The sequence below is a fragment of the Lactuca sativa genome, chromosome 1 (assembly GCF_002870075.4).
Source record: "Lactuca sativa cultivar Salinas chromosome 1, Lsat_Salinas_v11, whole genome shotgun sequence".
NCBI classification, from domain to species: domain Eukaryota; kingdom Viridiplantae; phylum Streptophyta; class Magnoliopsida; order Asterales; family Asteraceae; genus Lactuca; species Lactuca sativa.
In genome coordinates, this window is record NC_056623.2 from 3,995,447 (window position 1) to 4,015,675 (window position 20,229).

Consider the following 20,229-nt stretch of genomic DNA (forward strand, 5'->3'; position numbering starts at 1 on the left):
TGGTTGTGGCAGTTGCAAAGAAACATGATGATGTTGAAGAATTCTTTGAACAACTAGCTTTGGAGGTTACTGTCATTTGTGGGTCTTGTAAGAGAAAAGACATGATACGAGAGATGCGAAAAGAAAGAGTGGCAACCAAAATTGGTATTGGTGAAACTGAAACATGAAGAGGGTTGAATCAAGATATTTCTCTTGTTCGAGCTGGAAATTCTAGATGAGGTTCACATTTTAGAACAACTGTAACTTTGTTGAATTTGTTTGTAGAAGTTGTTGCGGTCCTTAAATATGTCAAACACGAGGGGTCTACTTTATCTAACCGTAATCAAGCAAAGGGTATTTTATCATATTTTATGTAACATCCTGTTTCTTGTAATTTTTGATTCGTAGGTCGGAAGTCGATTGTGTAAGGTTTTGGGTCTTAAGGAGGCAAAGTTTAGTCCTTGTGGAAGGAGGTAATGATAGTTAAGAGATTTTACCCTTGAATTGTGTTTTGGGCCGAAGGGTAAAAAGGAAAAAGTCATAGGTCGGGTTCTTGCAAGAAAAATGTATTTTTGTTCGAGAAGTTTTTATTCCAAGATATCTAGAAAATATCGTGGGGGCTCTTCAATACCTTTCCGTGGATATAAAGAACGTCGAAAACATAGTTGGAGCGAAGAAGTTACGACCGTTTAAAGTTAAGACGATTTTGGGTTAGCCACGTACGTTGGACGTACGCGATCAAAACCCAAACCCTATTTTCGTGGTTTGAACCTTACTTTAGCTCCTTAACTTCCCCAACCCCATTCTATTCTCAGCCTCCACCCTTCAACATCCTCCTTTGAAACCCTAACCCTGGTTTGAGCCTTGTGAGCAAAAAAAGGTGTTTTTAAGTGCTTTAGAGTGTTGTTGGTGCATGTTGGAGAAGAAGGAGCTCATTGGTGAAGTTTTGGTTGCATTGGAGCTTGTAGATCCAGACGTTGTTCACCTTGATCTTTCTTCTGGAGGTATAAAGTTTGAATATTGATGATGAAATTGTTAGATCTAGCTAATTTTGGGTGTTATGAGTTTTTGGTCACTTTAAGTGCGTAAAGTTTAGATCTTGAAAGTTTGTGACCTTGTTATAGATAAAGTTGGAAACTTTATCCATCTAAACATCATGTTGATTCAGATATGAAGGTTGGAGACTTGGACTTAATGGATTAAGTTGAAAAAGATACAATTTTGGTCCCTTTGAGACTTAATGACTAAATCTTGTTTGTTGGGACCATTCTAATGGATAAAGTTGGAAACCTTTTCCATTATGAAGCTATTAGGAACCATAAAAATGTGATCTTGGTCCTTCGATCCCTTGCATGCAAGAGTTATGATGTCTTAATGGATTCATAAGTTAAAGTTTTGGCTTCTGGACCTTTTCTAGCCATAGAAACTCATTAAGGTGGAAACTTTATGACTTAAGTCGATGTTTTGAGTCTAGATTTGAAATCTAGACAAAAGGTCTCAAGTGATAAAGTACTTAATGGAGAAATAAGATCAGGTCGCATATGCTGGGCGTACACAGCTGCCATGGACTTTGACTTTGTTGATTTTCGTTGACCGTTGAATTTTGACCAATTTTGACTTTAGTTCAAAATTAAGGGTTTTGGACTGTTAATTAAGGTTTTACTTGGTTTTGGTGATTAGTGAATTCGCGGGAGCACGTATCGCAGAAAGAGAAACATGTCTCAGTTTTTCGGGTTCTTTCATTTCAGGTGAGTTTTGCCTCATTGTACCCGTGGGTCGAAGGCACCAATGTCAGCCCATTAGTTTTGGTTATCTTTTAGTAGAAGGATGTCATAGGGACTGTATATAGTCATGTATGATAGACTGGGGACTCTTGATGTAGGCATTCTTGCCTTTTCCTCGTTTGGTTGTGTATCTAAAGTAGGATCACATATTCGGGTGTCTTTCTCACATATGAGTATATACGGTCATGTATTCCTTAGATTGTTGGTACTTAGTATGTTGCTATGTTGTAGTGATCTGTTAGATTTGTATCCTGGTCTATAGGATGTTACTATGTTGTAGTGACCTGTTAGAACTATATCATGGTATATAGGATGTTGTTAGACTGTAGTGATCTATTATATCTGTATCATGGTATATAGGATGTTGCTATGCTGTAGTGATATGTTAAATCTGTGTGTCTATCTGTACTTACTGGCTATCATTTAGTGGAGTGCCCTAGGGACTGTATGTAGTAATGTAGGATATCCTGAGAACTCTTACTAGGCTTTCTTGCTTATTCCTTGTTTGGTTGTGACTCTAGAGTAGAATGATCTGTCCGGGTGGCTATCTCACATCTGGGTACTTATGGTTACACATTTTATGGAGGTTAGTTGGTAGTGGGTAGTTCATACCTAATAAAAATTTACATATTCCGACCCACACAAAACAAGAGTAATATATTCGTAATTTGACCAAATTGAAATTTTAAACTTATGTTAATTCTATTAATATGTAAAAGTTATATGGGTATTTCCATTACGAGAAATTAAATATCCTCTTACCTTTTAATCCTACCAATCCTCATACTCATTTAAATTATGACATTTGTCATATTAGTATCCTAAAATATCATTAAATCTCATTAAATTTTACAAGTAGACAACTTCTTTTAAATTGTTAAGTGTTAATATTCTGAATTGAAAACAATAATAAGAAATGTGAAATGATTATATAAAAAATAGAACATACAAACATATAGTCATGATTTCAATGCTTAAAACATTACCATCACCACCACTTTCACCTTTAAAAAATTTCTTTAATATTTTTTTAATTGTATTTACATGTATTATTAAAAATATTAATAATAACGAATTTTAAAATTAGTACACTTGTTTATATTTTTAATACAATAATAATAATAATAATAATAATAATAATAATAATATACAAAAACTTTAATATTTCCCCCCGTATATATGATACGCATATTTTTAAAGATGGAAAAAGTTAAAAGTTATAAAAACTACAAAAATAGAAACTTGAAGGGCTACTTCTATAATTAGCTCAACCTAGCAATAATAACGTACGGAATTGGGAAAACACGGTATATAAACCACGTAATTTTAATTTGCCGGCGCCTCCTTCCTAATCTATTCTACATTCTGCATTGAATTAGGGCACGCGCTCGTCTTTCTGGCCGCAGTGCCATCGTCTATTCACTGACGATTTCTCTCTTCGTATCTCCGTCAGCTCCTTTTCATCATCTCCGGTGTCTTTTTCTACAAATCAGATATCTGACATTCTGACATCCCTGCTGTGTTTCCCTTTTCTTGTCTGTTCTGTAGTTCAGTTTGTAATATTCACTTGCTATAAAGGGTAGATAGGGTTGTATGATGGCTCTTCGTTTCGAGGTAAAGGTTTCATTAACCTGTAATTCCACATTGCTATCGTAGAGTGTTTAAAGGTGCAAAGAATCATGAGAGGAATCGGATTCCAATGATATAATGTACACATGAATATAATGTAGCTATACAACTAAAAATCCATTTTAATCTCCCAACACAAGGGTCCAATTTTGATTTTAAAAGCTCCGCTGGTGGCTTTTTGCATTGAAAATGTGATCAATAGTTAATTTTTCATTCAAAGAACAATACTTTGTATGGGAATTTTGAAAGTTGATCTAGTAGTTTTTTTTTTTGTTTGGTTTGGATAGGTTCTTGGGAGGTTCAATCGTGCTCGTGCAGCTCGGTTGACACTCCCTCACTTCACCTGCCACACGCCTCTTTTTATGCCTGTTGGAACACAAGGTTAGAGCATTTGAATTTCATTCCGTGTGATAGTATTTATCAAGCTGCAACTTTTGACCTAAATTTACGTTCATTAGTTTTCTTGAGTTAATACTTGTTGTATTTTAATTATGGTTGGAGACAGGGACAATAAAAGGTTTGACAACCCCTCAACTGGAGGAGATTGGGTGCGAAATTATACTTGGAAATACATATCATCTTGCACTTCGTCCAACTTCTGAGCTAATTGATGAATTTGGGGGCCTTCACAGTTTTATGAACTGGCCCAGGGCACTTCTCACTGATTCTGGTGGTTTTCAGATGGTAATTCTTCTTTCTCATATATCTCTTTATCACCAACTCAACAACATAATTCATTGCTTATCATATAATTTCTATCTACCTAATGGAATTTAATCTTCTTTTTTTGTCATTATAAAATTTTAGTGTGCATCACTTTCAGGTCTCACTGTTGCATTTAGCTGACATCACCGAGGAAGGTGTCACATTTCAGGTTCTCTCTCTCTCTCTCTCACACACACACACACATTTTTACAAGCTCTATATGGAATTTAGTGTTCCATAACTAATCTTTGATAATTCATTCTGCAGTCACCAGTTGATGGAAAGCCTATGCTCCTAACCCCTGAAGAATCAATCCAAATCCAAGTAAGTTTAAGTGATTATTAAACTTAACACCTATGATGTATGTGGAAATAAGTTGACAATGTGGAAATTGAAATATATATAGTTATTTCGGTAATTAACCTTCATGTTTTATGGTGTATTGCATATATCCATCTACTTTTGTAGAACAGAATTGGAGCAGACATTATTATGGCTCTTGATGATGTAGTGAAAACCACCATTACAGGTCCGAGGATTGAAGAAGCCATGCATCGAACTTTGCGTTGGATAGACAGGTGCATAGCAGGTACATTTTTTTTAATATCAACAATATTTTCAATTTTCAATTTTATTTTTATTGATAATTTGATATGCAGCTCATAAGAGACCAAATGAGCAGAATTTATTTGGAATTGTACAGGGTGGTTTAGATCCTGTTTTAAGGTGATTAATAATAGTAACACTCCATAGTCCATTCCATTCATATATAAATTAGTTATCACCAAAAGACTAACTTTTACTTATCAGGGATATATGTGTCCAAGGTTTGGTGGAAAGGAATTTGCCTGGGTATGTACACCAACACAGCACAAGTAGAATGTTATTTGATTAAAAATTGATTTTGTTATTTAAAATAATAATAATAATAATAATAATAATAATAATAATAATATATGGATTTTACTTGTGCAACCAACCAATAGCTATGCTATTGGTGGGCTTGCAGGGGGTGAAGATAAAGATTCATTTTGGCGTGTTGTTGCACAATGCACAGCTTCACTTCCTGAAAGCAAACCCCGATATGTTATGGTACTTTATGTCACCTTTTTTTTTTTTTTTAAAATGACATTGTTTGGTATATCTTAACTTAATATAGTGGTTTGATTATATCTTGCCAGGGTGTTGGGTATCCACTTGATATTGTAGTTTGCAGTGCTTTGGGTGCTGACATGTATGACTGTGTATATCCTACACGTACAGCTCGATTTGGCACTGCTCTTGTGCCTGAGGTATCCTATTTCATTGACAATTTTGCCCCTGGCTCTTAAAAGCTTATCATCACTCTCATGTCTTGATTTCAGGGGGTCTTAAAACTAAAACACCAGTCAATGGCTGAGGATACCCGACCAATTGACTCAACATGCGAGTGTATGGTATGCTTATGAATTACTATAAATTAAGATCATATCTTTGATTTTCCCATGTTCTTCATTTCCTTTGTTGATTATAAATTAATAATGTAGGTTTGCAAAAAATACACAAGGGCCTACCTTCATTGTCTTGTTACAAAAGATGCCATGGGTTCTCAGCTTCTCTCTTATCACAATTTATACTACATGCTGCAGGTAATGAATTTCTGATAATTTATAGTATCTCTTAAACTTCATTATCTTTTTCTCATAATTAAACATTAAACCATTTTAATTTGCAGCTTAGTAGAAATCTTCATTCGTCAATTATAGAAGGAACATTTCCAGAGTATGTTTTCCTTTTAACTTTTTGTGCAGTTTTTCCCTTGGGTAGTATTTTTTTGAATCTGGGAGACAAGTTCTTATCTGCCACCAATGTGTTTTTTTTCCTGCAGATTTGTATGCAACTTCTTGAGGAAAATGGTATGTGTACTTTTGGCATCACTTCACTAAATGCATTTTTAATCCATCAATTTATATTTCAGAAAACATATTGAAAGCGATTTTTTTTTTTTTGTAGTTTCCAAAAGGTGATGTTCCAGAATGGGTCTGCAATGCAATGGAGGTTGCAGGAATAGACATCTCATCATGTTCCACTTCCACTTCTACCCCAGTTAACTCAAACAAAGATTAACAACATACATACTTGATACTTGATACTTGATACTTGATACTTCAACCAAAGAATCAAGCTACATAGCTATTTCTTGACCTTGAGGTCCAAAATGTTATATAAGTCGTTGCTTACAATATGCAGCATAAATTTTGTAATCTATATGCTGCTCCTTCATTTGATTCCCTATAATTTGCATAGGTTCTAATTTAAATACCAAGTGGTAGACAGTCATTACTTTAACATATACATTGGGGGATCACTGTTGAAAGACTTCACAGTATGCCATTTTCTAGATTGGTTTCACAATTGTGAGATTTTAACTTGTTAAAGTTTTATATATTTGTGTTGTCTGTATGACCCGATAAGTAGTTTTATATAAATGTTTAAATAAAAATCTAAATACATATAATACCTGTTAATAAAACTGAATTAAGGAAACGTGTGCATCATATAAATTTGAAAATGACCTTTGAAAATAATCCTAACTTCTAGATAATTCGAAGCAACGATTTTTGTGAAAAAACAAGAAATGGATATATTGTACATTACTACTTTTGTACTTCACTGAGATATTGAACTTATAGCCCATTAAAGTTTTCAATAGGCTACGTGCAGCCCATAATGTATTGGGCCAATAGCTTTACCCTCTGACCCTCTTAAGTCTCAACTTATTAGGGGAAAATGAAATAAAAAAGATAAAAATAAGTAAAATCAACAAAGTTGCATGAAAACTGCGAGGTATAAATGGAAAAAAAGACATAACTAGGGTAAAACCGTAAATGTTTTGCAAACGTAAGGGTTTTCTTATGATTCATTTTAAACAAACCTTATTATCGATGAACTAACTGGTTAATAATAAACTCCTTTTGAAACAATTATAGAAAAAACCAATATTATCATCGCCATGCCTTGAATATGAATATAGATTTTATCATAAACCCCAAACATGCTACTCTCTATTTAGAGGCATTATAACGGTGCCTATCTAAATTCATTAAGTATAATAATATTAAATATAGAAAACATAGATCAAAATGTTAAACTAAAAAAATTTCAATCAAAAACTCTTTTTTAATAGTAACAACTAACAAATAGATTTTTAAATTACTAAATAAATCATATAAATTTGCAAAATGTTGCGGTGGAAAAAATATTGATGTTTGAAATAATAATTAATGATCAAAATTAAAAATATGCTTAAATAATCAATTTTTAAATTAAAAAAAGTACGAAATTAAAAATTATATTTAACTTTTTTTACATATAATTTAAGAGTATGTTTTATTATTATGTAAAATCTTGTATGTAAAGACTATTGATATGATGTAGTTTTCATATGTATACATTTTATCAAATATTTAAAATGTTTTATAACGTATTAATATAAAAAATTATTAATTCAAAATTAATAATATTTTGAAATGAGACCAGCCATGTAAAAAAATATCAAAAGTTGGACAAAAAATATGCAGATAAGGAAAAACCACAGGGACTAAAACTGTAATTTACTTTAATATAAAAAAAATATAAATGATGTTAAGGTTCAAATATTATGCGTGTGGGCTCCCAACTTCACCCGTTACCGACTTACCGGTACGACCGCCTTCATTGTGACGCCTATAAATACCAGAGAAGGATAAATTATTTGGCGCCTGTTTCATTTGCAAACAAGTTATCGTTTGCACAAATTCTAGGGTTTCCGTACGATTTCTCTACTGATTGTTTGAAGCTTTCCTTCATCGATTCTTAGTTAGTGATTCGTAGAACTCCAGTTGCCGAAGTTGTTGATCATCATAAAACCTTAGACATTTCCGTGAAATCGTGTAGTTTGAATCCTAAAATGAGCAAGCCAGTAGGATTTTCAGGCTTAAAGAGCTTCGATCAGTTCAAATCTTCGTTAGGATCGTCTAGTTCGGCAACTGCAAAAAGTTTCCAGATCTCTACACGACAACCTTCCTATTCGAATTCATCAGGAAGTTTTGCTAATTTGAAGCTCACTGCAGGTTTTTCATTACGGAGACTGAGATTATTGATTCTAATGATTTCAAAGATAAATTATTTTATATTATGCGATTGATTCCTTTTGTTGCAGAGAAATTGGTCAAAGAGCAAGCATCCGCGAAAACAGATCTTGACTTGGCGGTATACTTAATCGTTCTTGCTCTATGTATTTCTGTCTCTTATTGCTCAATTGGACGTATGTATGTCTATTTCTGTGCTTGATTGTTGTAAGTGCTCCAGTTTAGTTGTATTCTACTTATAATATTATGTTCTTTCATGAATAATGTCGCTTACATTAGATGAAGTCCTGTAGAAACAAACAGAGACATTCCTATCCATAATCATATTATAGTTAATGTGCATTTATAGTTATATACTGCTGCTTATGTCCCATAACTATAGTCCAATTGAATGGCGAGGGCATTGATTATGATTAGTTTAAGAAGATCAAAGTCACAATAGTATACTAACGCATAGGAGTGTGTGTGTGTGTGTGTATTTTGTTAGGAAAATGCTGAACCAAAAGTGTTATATTAAAATAGGAGGTGAAGTAAAGGGGAGAAGATTTATTCATGGAGTTTACTATAGATACAAGAACATCGTACATCCTAAACCTGAAAAACAATGGCTAAAACCATGACTGAAATTCTGAGAACAGAAAGTCTTTCATCTTGCTCCTTGCACCATTTTAATACGATGCCCAGGGCCTTGTTGCTTAGTGCACCTCTCTTTTCACCAGACAGCTCTTTTAATTTCCCTAACCTCGGATGAAATTTAGGGAGGAGGGTGGAGTGCATGATCAGTTCATCCAGCCAAGAATACTAGTCCAAATTCTGAAGACCAAAGGATAGACCATAGAAAAGTGCTCTGCTGACTCCATATTGTTCGTGTATAGAGAACCAGCTAGGAATAAACCACCCTTCTTGAGCATGTTGTTGATGGTTGCCACCCCTTTTGCATGTAAAGCCTTAGTAAAAACCAAGCCTTAGGGGTAGCTGTTGATACCCAAACAATATCCTTTAGAGGCAATGTTTTTTCATCATTACTATGCATAAGCTGTTTGTACATAAAGGCTTCCATGAAACCCTATGCACATTTGTGCGTGTGTGTGTTATATTGTGCTTATATCGATGTATTGGGTGTGAAACCTACTCTGATCAAAGACTTGCAATGGATGCAGAATTCTAAGCTGAAGAAGTTATCAGAGCATATTCATGCTTTGGAAGAAAAGTTACAGAATGCTTATAATGAAAATGCAAAGCTTAAAGTGAAGCATCAAGAAGATGAGAAACTTTGGAAAGGACTAGAGTCGAAATTCTTTTCTACAAAGACCTTATGTGATCAACTTACTGAAACCTTACAGCTTTTATCCGATCAGGTTCAGGATGGTAAGAGGTTCACCATTGATCCTTGATTCCTACATTATCATGAGACAATTATGAATGCAACTATCATGGTTCTTCTTCCACAGGTGAGAAAGATAAAGTCTCTTTTGCCAATAAGCTGTCTGAAACTTCATTAGCACTTGACAATCTGCATGGACAAATGAAGTCTCTGTCTCTGAAGCTGGAATCATCAGAAGAAACTATTAGGAACCGTAAGTTAAATCTCTCTGCTTTAAGATTCACTACATTGGATCCTATAAGGGCCGCTTTGTGTGCTTTTCATAATTCAGTTTAATTCTTTGGATTTGTGGAATTGTGCTTGCAGGTGAAAAGGAGTTGGAGGAACTTGTTGTCAGCAAGGAAAATGTAGAGAAACAACTTAAAGATGAACAGTGCAAAGTTCTCAGTCTCACAGATGAAAAGGGTATTGTGTATTAAGAAGATAGGATGTAGAAGCATGTTCTATTTTAATCGAAGTATGGATATGGGACAAAATAGAGATTTCAACTTGTTTCCATCTCAGTATATATGTTATATGTATATATTTTGCAGATAGTCTAATCAAGAACTTTGAAGAGACTGTAGCAGCTAATGAATCAACCATAGAGAGTTTGACTTATAAATTGAGCGAGTTGCAACTTGAGCTAACATCAAAGGAAGATAGGCTTAATGACATGCAGAACCTTAATGAAAGAAAAGAGAAAGAGAATACGGATCTTATAGCCTGTAACAAGAAGCTTGCTGAGCATTTAGACAAAGCAATGCAGGAGAACCAGAGCCTAGAGAATTTTGTAAAGGTGTTGACTTCTCAACTGGCAGATTTGGATAGACAGAGTGTAGCCTTTTGTGAGAAGGTTGTTAAAGCCAATGCTTTTGTTGATTCTTGCTTTGAGTTGTTACAAGAGGAAAAAAGGCTTGCAACACAAAAGGCACAACAACGTTATGATTGGCTTCATGGTCAGCTTTTAAATACCACATCAGAAAAAGATGCATTGCAGATGGTCAATCAGGAGTTGAATAATAAGATCACTGAGCTCCAGAATGATCAACAATCCACTATAGCCCAGCATGCAGAAGAATGCCGCATAGCAGAAGAGAAGGTTCTGAAGTTAGAGTCTGAAACAGAAGTTCTTGCTTCAAAGAAGACTGAAATGGAAAACCTGATCATCACATTGGAGGACAAAATTCGTTCTTTATCTGAAGCTTCTAGATTATCAGAGATGCAAATGGTAAGGATGTATCCGACTATTACAAAGGTTCTGGATTATCATATAATGCTTAATCAATATGTCTTGTTAAAAATGCAGCAAGATTTTCAGTTGAAGCATTCGGAATCCGAAACTGAGAATAAAGAGATTATCAAAAACCTTCAATCAGAGATACAAAAAAAGGAAGAGGAAATAGATAATCTGCAAAAGGAGGTGGTGAATCATGAACAGAATGAAGACTCACAGGAGAAACAACTTAATCAGCTTCAAAGCTTGCTACAGGAGAAGGAACAGGTTGTTTTGGAACTAAAGGAAAAAGAGAAACAGATTGAAGATCAATTAACAGAGGTTTTATTTCTTTACACGTCTATAGCTGTTATTTATATTCTATCTTAACATTCATGCCATATAAACATTATATGATGCTGTAGGCTCAAAAGTCACTGGTTGAAGCTGAGGATAAATTGGCAGAAGCTAAGAAACAATACAACCAGATGTTAGAAAGTAAACAGTTGGAACTTTCAAGGCATTTGAAGGAAATTTCTCAAAGAAATGATCAGGTAAGGTCAATTGTCATGTGTCTATGTCAACAAACTTAATAGTTGATGAGGCAAACTAACAATGGGTTATATTATATTAGGCTATTAATGTTATTCGAAAGAAGTATGAAACAGAGAAGCAGGAATGCATCACTATTGAGAAAGAAAAGGTTGGTCATTTAATATATATATATATATATATATATATATATATATATATCTTCTGTTCATTGATGTGTTTGATCTTGAATTGTATTTGATTATTTTGATTTATTCTCAGGCTGAAAAAGCAGTTATAGATATGGAAAAGAAAAGTGAACAGAAGGTTTCAGATTGCAAAGAGGAAGCGAAGCAGCAATTGTTGAAGATAGAGAGAGAACACACTGCTTTGGTATGCATGTGGAATATGATTCAGCTCAAGTAATATTAATAGTAGCTTAACGTTATTCATTCTCATTTTGCAGATTAATAAAATTCGGATGGAGAATGATAAGAAGGAAGAAAGTCTAAAATCTAATCACTCTGAAGAGTTAAAAAGGATGCAACTCCAGGCTGAGAATGAACTCAAAGAGGTGGGACCTTGATGAATGCATAGCATACATAAGCTTCTAATCTGCTAACTTGACATTTTTTTATTATTATTTAGAAAACAAAGTTGCTCAAGAATCAACATGAAGCAGAGTTAAAGGAACTGAGGTCTCAACATGAAGAAGACTGTAAGCATCTTGAAGAGGAGCTGAATATCCAGAAGACCAAGGTATGTTATTTGTATACTCGTTGTGATTCATTATGATTTTCATTCTCAATGAGATGGGTGCTGTTTGTCACAGGAAGAGAGGCAGAAGGCTTTGTTGCAGATGCAATGGAAAGTAATGAGTGATGAGCCCCAACAAGACCAAGAAGCCACCTCAAGAAAGGTATGTATCTCATACATTATTATTATTATTATTATTATAGACACATAATTATTGTTATGATGATATGTTTTCCCTTGAATGTAGGATTTGGCTTATGTGAACATAGCAGAAACACCAGTCCCAAAGATGTTGAAGAAACCAGACAAAAGTGTAATTAGTATTCCCAAGCATAGTAAAAAGGTAAATCTGTAGTTTCATTTTTTTCCGGTTTACTAAACTTGGGTCAATTGAATTGAGTCAAGTCAACTCCTTCTCATGGGAAATGGATGGCATTGGCAGGTAACTCATCATGAGTATGAAGTTGAAACATCCCATGGTACAATCACAAAGCGCCGAAAGACAAAAAGTACAATCATGATTCAGGTATATGATGCCTACTCCTCTCATATCTGTGCTTATTGTCAATTTGTATTGATATTTTGATGGCGTCTTCTTGAAGGATCCAAGAAAAAGCAAGAGGCAAACACCAAAAGTCAACACCCCTAGAAATGCTATCATGGTAATACTATTCCATTCATCTTTCATCGCTTAATTTATTCTCCTTTTTATTTTTTTGTATGTATTTAACATTTGTAATGCAAAATTGAACAGAAAATGAAGGGAGGGAGTCAGCCAAATCCTGCCAATATAGGCGATCTGTTCTCGGAAGGATCACTGAATCCATATGCAGACGACCCTTATGCATTTGACTAGAGGTAATATCTCAACTCAACCCTCATTCTTTCACATCATCATATAACTTTTAATTAACTTGAAGATCGTTTCTAGTTATATTCTTTAGTTACGAGTTTAAGTTGTTAATCTATCTTAATTTTATTGGTCATTATCTATGAAACTAAATTTTGAAAACAAGAAAGATTCAAGGGGTGGGTGTCTAACAATATTATGTTTTTTTAATGCTTGTGGAATAGGTTCCACGCCAAAGATCTTGCATCAAAGAGTGTTTTTGGATCACCATACAGAACCAGCTATTGTTAGCTATATAATAAGTGCTTTAGTTGTACAAGTTACAAAATATTATCGACTTAGAACAAATTAATGCTATCATATTGGAGATATTAAATACATTGGCATAAGTATGGTAATGTAGATATTATAAATAATATTGGATCAAATGCTATTATCTAACCCTCCAAGGCACCACTATGTATTTCTAGTATGTGTGTGCATGCTTGTCGTCCTGGTAAGCTGGTGAGAATCCAATACAAGGTTCAAACTTGGACATCGCTATACATACTTTTGATACATTATGATTTATCTGTCTCATGTTGGCTGTGTTAATGTGATTCGTTTGTGGTGGGCTCCCTACTCGTGGTGTAAGTTTTTAAAGAAAGAGAATTTTGTACTTTTTTTTTTAAAGTAGTTTGGAACAAAGTGTAATAAAGTTTTCACAATATGGGCGGCTAAATAATATTTAAAGAGAGTTTAGTACTTAGTGTGCCCAAATGTGATAACAGCAAAAGCTACCGTTCCATAATGAATTTTGTTAAAACTGTGGGATGTGGGCCAACTTTTTTTTATATATATACTTTTAGAGGATAAAGTATAATTTCACAAAGTTTAGGTTTGGAGGCCTTATGGAAAACTTCAAAATATTATTAGCTCGTGACAAATTGGAATTTCTTTTAAATTTCACGGCCCATTGAAGACCAGCCCTAACACTTTGGCCCAATGTGGGCTTAGCATGCTTGGCCCAAACCAACTTCCATTTTTTCATGGGTTATTTATAGTTACTCCCTCGGGTCTTATTATTTGTTCTACGTTTGTTTAGGTTAGTAGATGTAGATGTGTCAGACAATGACTTTTGGCCTCTTCTGGTAGTACAAATACACGGTCAAAGTTATCATTTGATAGAGCAACATCAGATCTCGGTTTTTATTTTGTTTAATTAGTTTATTCTTTCATCATGTTCATGTTATATCATCAAATGGCAAGATTGATGGTATCTTTAATGGATTTGCTTCCCAACCAATGGAATTAATAATATATAGAGTTTTGTGGGTATCATTGAATAGTGACATGTTACTCATTTGTGAAAGTCCAACCACTTCAAGATTTTATTCGGTGGTTGGTTGACTTGTAGTGTTAGGTCTTTGACTGTGCTCTGTCATTATTGCTGGCAGTGGCAGGGTTGGTTTATTTCTCTCAAACCCCTTTCTCCTTGGTTTATTTATTTATTTATTCTTTTAAACTCTTCTAAGTGAATATAAAAAACATTTAATCATTGTATCTGATTATCTTGTACTAAGAACATGTTAGCCAGTTGTTTATAGATATAAAGAAAAAAAGACGTTATAGTAAACAAGAAGATCATGTTTTTTTTTTTAATTTTTTGTCATACTTGTCTCATGTTTACACCTCAATGTGTTAGGCATCATGTTTTAGTTTCACTGGTGCTGTCATGGTAGAGGTGCACACATGCCAGAATTTTTTAAATATTTAATCTGAAATGACCAAACTGGATTTTTCAAAAATCCTAATTTGGGCCTGAAATAAAGGATCCCGTGTAACTGGATTAGGATCGCATATAAACCGGATTTAAAAAAAAAAAAAAATTAGAAAATAAAATATAGTTTTTAATATTGTTGGACGATGTTTAATTCTTCACTGAGAAGGTCACCTTCATTATTTCGGTCATTGGAGGCGATATCCAAGTGTAATTTCTTCTTTAGAGAATGGATTGCTCGCATGGTGCTAGAAGTCCACATGAAACAGCTTTTTGTATCAATTCTATGTCATCCAAGTATTCTTTTTCAAAAAAAAAAAAAACCGCATACTTTCGTGGTTCGAGGTGAATCTTGACATTCATTCCAATATTGGTCCACTATTAAAAGAAGAAAAAAAATCCGCAATAGAAGCTTAATGGTTAGTAAAATTATGGGACATGAGAGCTAGAATTAGAAATTGCAGTTTCTTTCTTCCCACGAAGCCAAATTATCTTGGGTTTTGAAATTCATTAAAATTCATGTGGCTAAATGTTTTTGATGTCATATAAATTCTCTATTCACTACCTGGGCTAGAAAGTTTGTTGTCATTACTAGCATCCTCAAGTCACGAATCGTCCCTGGTATAGGTGTCAAAATACACGTTTGGTTCCAATTTTCAAAAATTAACTCGGATCATCCCTCATTAGTTTAAAACCTACACGCTTCATTCCTCAAAGACGAATTTGTTACAGGTTTAGTCCGTTCTAGATTTAAAATGACCATAATACCCTTGTTTCCGTTAATCCAATAACATTTATTATTTTTTTAATTTAAAAAAAAATAGGTCCCACTTCCACCACCCCTTATCCTCTACTTTCATGTCACCCCCCCCCCCCCCCCCCCCCCCCCCCCCCCCCCAAGTTGTATCCCGTATTCTCTCTAAACATGAAGAAAATCACACACCGCCATCACCTCTAAAACTCTGGCAACCGCCACCTCCCCTATGAATTCAAAATCTACCCATTGGAGGTTCATCTAAAGTCGGAAACAAGAAGCTCATGCGATCTTTCAACGTTTCCCTCATTCCTGAGGTTGAAACCTACTGTTCTAATAAGGAAAACCTAGTTCGCACATGCGTGCTCCTCGTAATCGATGGCTCTGTTGCAGTCAGAGAGTCGGTGAAGTCGTCACCACTAGAGGTACATCGGCCTCCAATCCGACATTGTTTCCACAGTCGGAATCGAAGCTCCATAGCTGAATCTGCACCTTCGCCGCCTTCTTCTTCACCTGTGCATCGCCATCGATTCTTCTCTGGTCTCCTTAAATCTCTAGTAAGTGGTAACCCTTACCGCGACGGGGAAATAGGGTTTGGGTTTCGAACCTTTAGATGGTGACGGCGATTTAGGATTTGTTTTTGAACCTCCACTGCAACTTCTGCTGCTCCTATGGTGGTGTTAGTGTTGACCGATGGTGGTGTTGTTTATCCATCTGTGGTGGTTGTCTGAACTATGGAGAGGAGACGAACCTGGGGTATGGATTGATGAGTTTTTAGATCTAGGATATGAATTTGATTTTAGGGTTTATATTCATGTTTCTTTTTTTATTTTCAAGATGAATGGTGGTGTTTGTCAAAGGTATTTGGTGGCCGGAGATCACATGTGGTCGTAGGTTGATGGTTGTCGGAGATCGATGGTGGCCGGAAGTGATGGTGGTGGGAGGTGGTTGAGAAGTTATCAAATGTATTGGCCATTTCTTTTACAGTAAACAAATTAATAAATAATTAAATAATAACAAATAAATAGAAAATAAAAAGAAAATAAATAAATAATAAATATATAAGGGCAAAATGGTCTTCTTATGTGCGGCGTGCAAGAAAAATCTAACCCAAAGATGGTCCGAGTTAATTTTTAAAAAATAGGGACCAAACGTGTATTTTGACACCTTCACCAGAGACGATTCGTGTAATTTACTCTAAGTATAATAAAGTTGTCATTATGATCATTCATTCATCGCCCCCTCTACAAAAAACCGTTTATTGGATTATTTTGTTGTTTATATTTCATTCAATACATGAAATATAACTTTTGAAAAATATAGCTGAAATTAACAACTTGATTTCGGGCAAAATTGGTTTCTTTTTTCTTAAATCAAAAGTGTCGACAATTTCTTTAATTAAAGTTTGTACACCATCAATATAAATAGAATTTAACATGCAATATAAGACTATAAGTAAAAGCTGGAGGTAATTTTGTGTCATCAAATGGTTAGACCATACGTTATACATTGGACGAAAGTCATCGTGGTCGACATGGCCACGAAATCACGGAGTGCATACTATCCCGACCATTTGTTGGAAATCAAAGAGGAAAGGTTGCAAGTTGGTAAGTTTCCTCTATCCCATATTGGTGGGGGAAAAAACTTTTAATGAATTTATAAGCTTATTCCCTTAATAAGCCACTAAAGGCTTTAGTGAATCAAAGGAATGAGTCAAGCCCACACGTGCGCCTAGCTAGCACTATCTGACGCTGCGAGTGCGCGATTTAAGCACAAAACGCATCGGTCGTCGGGAACCGAGGAGCTTTTATTTTTGACGAGTTCGGATCAAGCCGGTTTGACTGATCCGATCAAATGGTTGACCGTTGTTGACTTTGAGGATTCTAGAAGGATCAGGAAACGGCTTGCTTGGAGAGCAATTCGTCTCCCTAGGGTTTCTAGGGGCCGCCTATGAGGGCCCGTTTCATGCCTTTTAGGGTTTCAACACTTATAAATACTCCTCCTAGGAGTCGTATGCTTGCTTGGAGAGCAATTCGTTGCCCTAGGGTTTCTAGGGGCCGCCTATAAGGGCCTGTTTCATGCCTTCTAGGGTTTCAACACTTATAAATACTCCTCCTAGGAGCTATATTGACCACTCACGAAAATCGAAGCTCTCTCCCTCTCTCTGCGTTTTTTCTTTCAGTTTCCAATCAGCCATCGACAGGTCGGTTTTATCTTCCTATCTTGCGTTTAATTTCGTCCAACAACATGACATTCTTCTTCTACCTTTCATATAATCAGATCTATTCGAGAATGATTGATCTGGTTTCTAGATGAAACTTGGTAAGCATAATAATATTTGGATTTGTTATCGCAATTATTCGAAATATAATTCTCAATATTATTTGTCAGTTTCCTCGCGTGTTTATTAGTTGAATTTTCAACACCATTCGTGGTCGGGCGTGCTCGTTGTGGGTTGTGATGCATACTAAAAAAAACAAACGCCCAATCAGGGCATCTCTTGATTTGGAATGGAAATAGCCGTTCAACGGCTAATTTTTTTTTATATTTTAATTTTTTAAACAACATATTTGCCTATAAATACCAAACTTTTAACCCTCATTTCTTACACCATTTTTTTTCTCTGTATACAAAATACACACAACATTTTCACAACCATCAAAAATGAATCCCAACTAAAATACCCACCCCCCTCCCACACTTTAGAAATCACAAACCCGATAACGCTTTTGCGTTAGATACCAATTCTCGCCAATTCCCAACCATGGGATCATCTCAAAGTGGTTTTGTCAATTTGCTTCAAAACGGTTCCCCTATCCAACAAACACCACTTTTCCAACAACAATACTAACCTTTCCCAACTTTTCAGCAACAATTTCACAAATTTCAAAAATTCCGACAATTCCAACAACAATTCAATCCACAATCATCACAACCATATCAATCACAACCACCACTTTCACAATCACCTCATTCATCGGATTTCATTTCGGAAACGCAACATTCACTATCACCTCAACCAAAAAAAAATAAAGGAAAAAAAACCAGCGCGGCCCACTACTACCCAAGAATGGGTGGCATGGACAAAAGAAAAAAGAAGAAAAGCTAGCGGATGTGTGGGTGTAACATCCGGATTCCCAGGTATAATATTTTATTCATTATTTTTGGAAGTTGTGAGAGGACTTGGCGAGTTGGTGTTTAAACTCGCCGAGTATGGTCGCGGATTCCTATCTGGGTTCACAGCCGGACTCGGCGAGTCCACGTTGTTTAATGAAACCCTAATTTCCTGGGTTTGGGACCTATTTAAAGACCCTTAGGGCCGTCATTTGCGGCTACCAAACCCCAGAGAGAAACCCTAAGAGATCTAGAGCGTTTGTGAGGAAGGAGAGGCCATTTGTTATCATTTTGTTTGTGAAATTTCAAGAAGGAGGAAACCAAGCCAAGAGGAGGCTGAAGGAGGTGTGATTCTGGTGATTTCAGAGCTCATAGACTTCATCTTGAGGTATTTTTCGGACCTTCTTCAGTTGTAGTGTTGATTTCCTAGAGTTAGGGTTTTCTAACCCCCTTTAGAGGATAGATTGTGGAGCAATTGGTCCCTTTTCGAGTTCATGCTTTGGATCTGGACTCAAAGGAGTCCAGAGACCTTAACCCTTGGGGCTTTTTGGAGTTATTTTGGGAGTCATGAACTTAGGATGTTATTTTGGGACTAAATCACCAAGTAAGACCATCTAGATGCTATTTGAGTGTCAAGGTATGAACTTTACGTGATTATCATGCTTGGGAAGGTCAGATGGATTAAAGGAACAGATCTGACCTAAGGAGGTCTATGGAGTTTGTGCATGGCATGAACTCGCCGAGTCCGAAGATCAGACTCGGCGAGTAGGATGAGGGTTTCCCGTAAATCACTCAGTGAGTAGACTTGCCGAGTTGGGGAAATAACTCGGTGAGTCAGGGAGAGCTAGGGGACTGGAGTTCAAAGCGGAACTCGCCGAGTTGTTCTTGAGACTCGGCGAGTTGAGTCGGGGTGGCCCCGCGATTCATGCCTGGTGTGACTCGTCGAGTAAGGGGAAGGACTCGACGTGCCAAGAGGGACTAAGAGAGTCAGTAGACACGTGTAGACTCGCCGAGTCGCCCTAGTGCACTCGACGAGTCGGGTCAAAGTTTGACCGTTGACTTATGGTTGACTTTTAGGGTTTGGTCAACAGTGAGGCCTTTAAGCCAAGAGAAGGGTAAAATGGTCTTTTACCCTTCTGAGGGTGTTAAGAAAGGTTTGAGTATAGTTATATTTATGAGAGTATTTGCTTTATGTGATTAGGCGGAGGCTAGATCACATTTCTACCGAGTCAGAGACTTACCGGGACACCTGGGGTGAGTCTTCTCACTATACGTTACCTATAGTGGTATTATGTGTTGACCAGAGGGTCTTATGTGTTACGTATGAGATTATGTGTTATGTGATATATGTATGTTGTATGATGTTATAGACCGGACCGGAGGGTCCAACGAGCTATGGCCGGACCAGAGGGTCCAACGAGCTACGGGACTGGAGGGTCCCGCTGAGACACATCGACCGGAGGGTCGTATTATAGCCTCGAGTGGCGTATGTGTTGTATGCGGTATTTTGGGGAACTCACTAAGCATTTATGCTTACAGTTGTGTTATGTGTTTCAGGTACTAGCGAGGACCGTGGGAAGGCGCCGGCGTGACTCGTACACACTAGTGAGAGAGTTTGATTTTTATGATCTTGGGATATGTTATGTTTCAAAAACTATTGTTGGAAATATTTGTGAATGT

The 20,229-nt window shown here is 35.9% G+C and overlaps 2 protein-coding genes across 3 annotated transcripts; both read left to right on the plus strand.

The window, feature by feature from the left end:
• Positions 1-3,111: 3,111 nt before the first annotated feature.
• On the plus strand, positions 3,112-6,539 carry LOC111910764 (uncharacterized). Of its 2 annotated transcripts, none has more exons than XM_023906586.3 (16): positions 3,112-3,211; positions 3,312-3,377; positions 3,680-3,773; positions 3,898-4,076; positions 4,216-4,266; positions 4,365-4,421; positions 4,566-4,686; positions 4,757-4,823; positions 4,908-4,949; positions 5,084-5,189; positions 5,279-5,389; positions 5,462-5,533; positions 5,624-5,725; positions 5,812-5,858; positions 5,965-5,992; positions 6,090-6,539. In XM_023906586.3, the coding sequence occupies exons 2-16, from the start codon at positions 3,357-3,359 to the stop codon at positions 6,201-6,203; spliced, it is 1,212 nt and encodes a 403-aa protein (XP_023762354.1). In that variant the 5' UTR covers positions 3,112-3,211; positions 3,312-3,356; the 3' UTR covers positions 6,204-6,539. The 2 variants fall into 2 exon arrangements, with proteins under 2 accessions (XP_023762354.1, XP_023762355.1); XM_023906587.3 differs by having other exon boundaries at positions 3,114-3,211; positions 3,317-3,377.
• Positions 6,540-7,756: 1,217 nt separating this feature from the next.
• On the plus strand, positions 7,757-13,358 carry LOC111910763 (synaptonemal complex protein 1). Its single transcript, XM_023906585.3, has 18 exons — positions 7,757-8,188; positions 8,278-8,327; positions 9,367-9,574; positions 9,658-9,783; positions 9,897-9,995; positions 10,124-10,800; positions 10,879-11,127; positions 11,211-11,339; positions 11,420-11,488; positions 11,599-11,709; positions 11,783-11,890; positions 11,965-12,075; positions 12,149-12,235; positions 12,320-12,415; positions 12,515-12,598; positions 12,675-12,734; positions 12,827-12,930; positions 13,147-13,358. The coding sequence occupies exons 1-17, from the start codon at positions 8,026-8,028 to the stop codon at positions 12,926-12,928; spliced, it is 2,529 nt and encodes an 842-aa protein (XP_023762353.1). The 5' UTR covers positions 7,757-8,025; the 3' UTR covers positions 12,929-12,930; positions 13,147-13,358.
• The last annotated feature ends 6,871 nt before the right edge of the window (positions 13,359-20,229 follow it).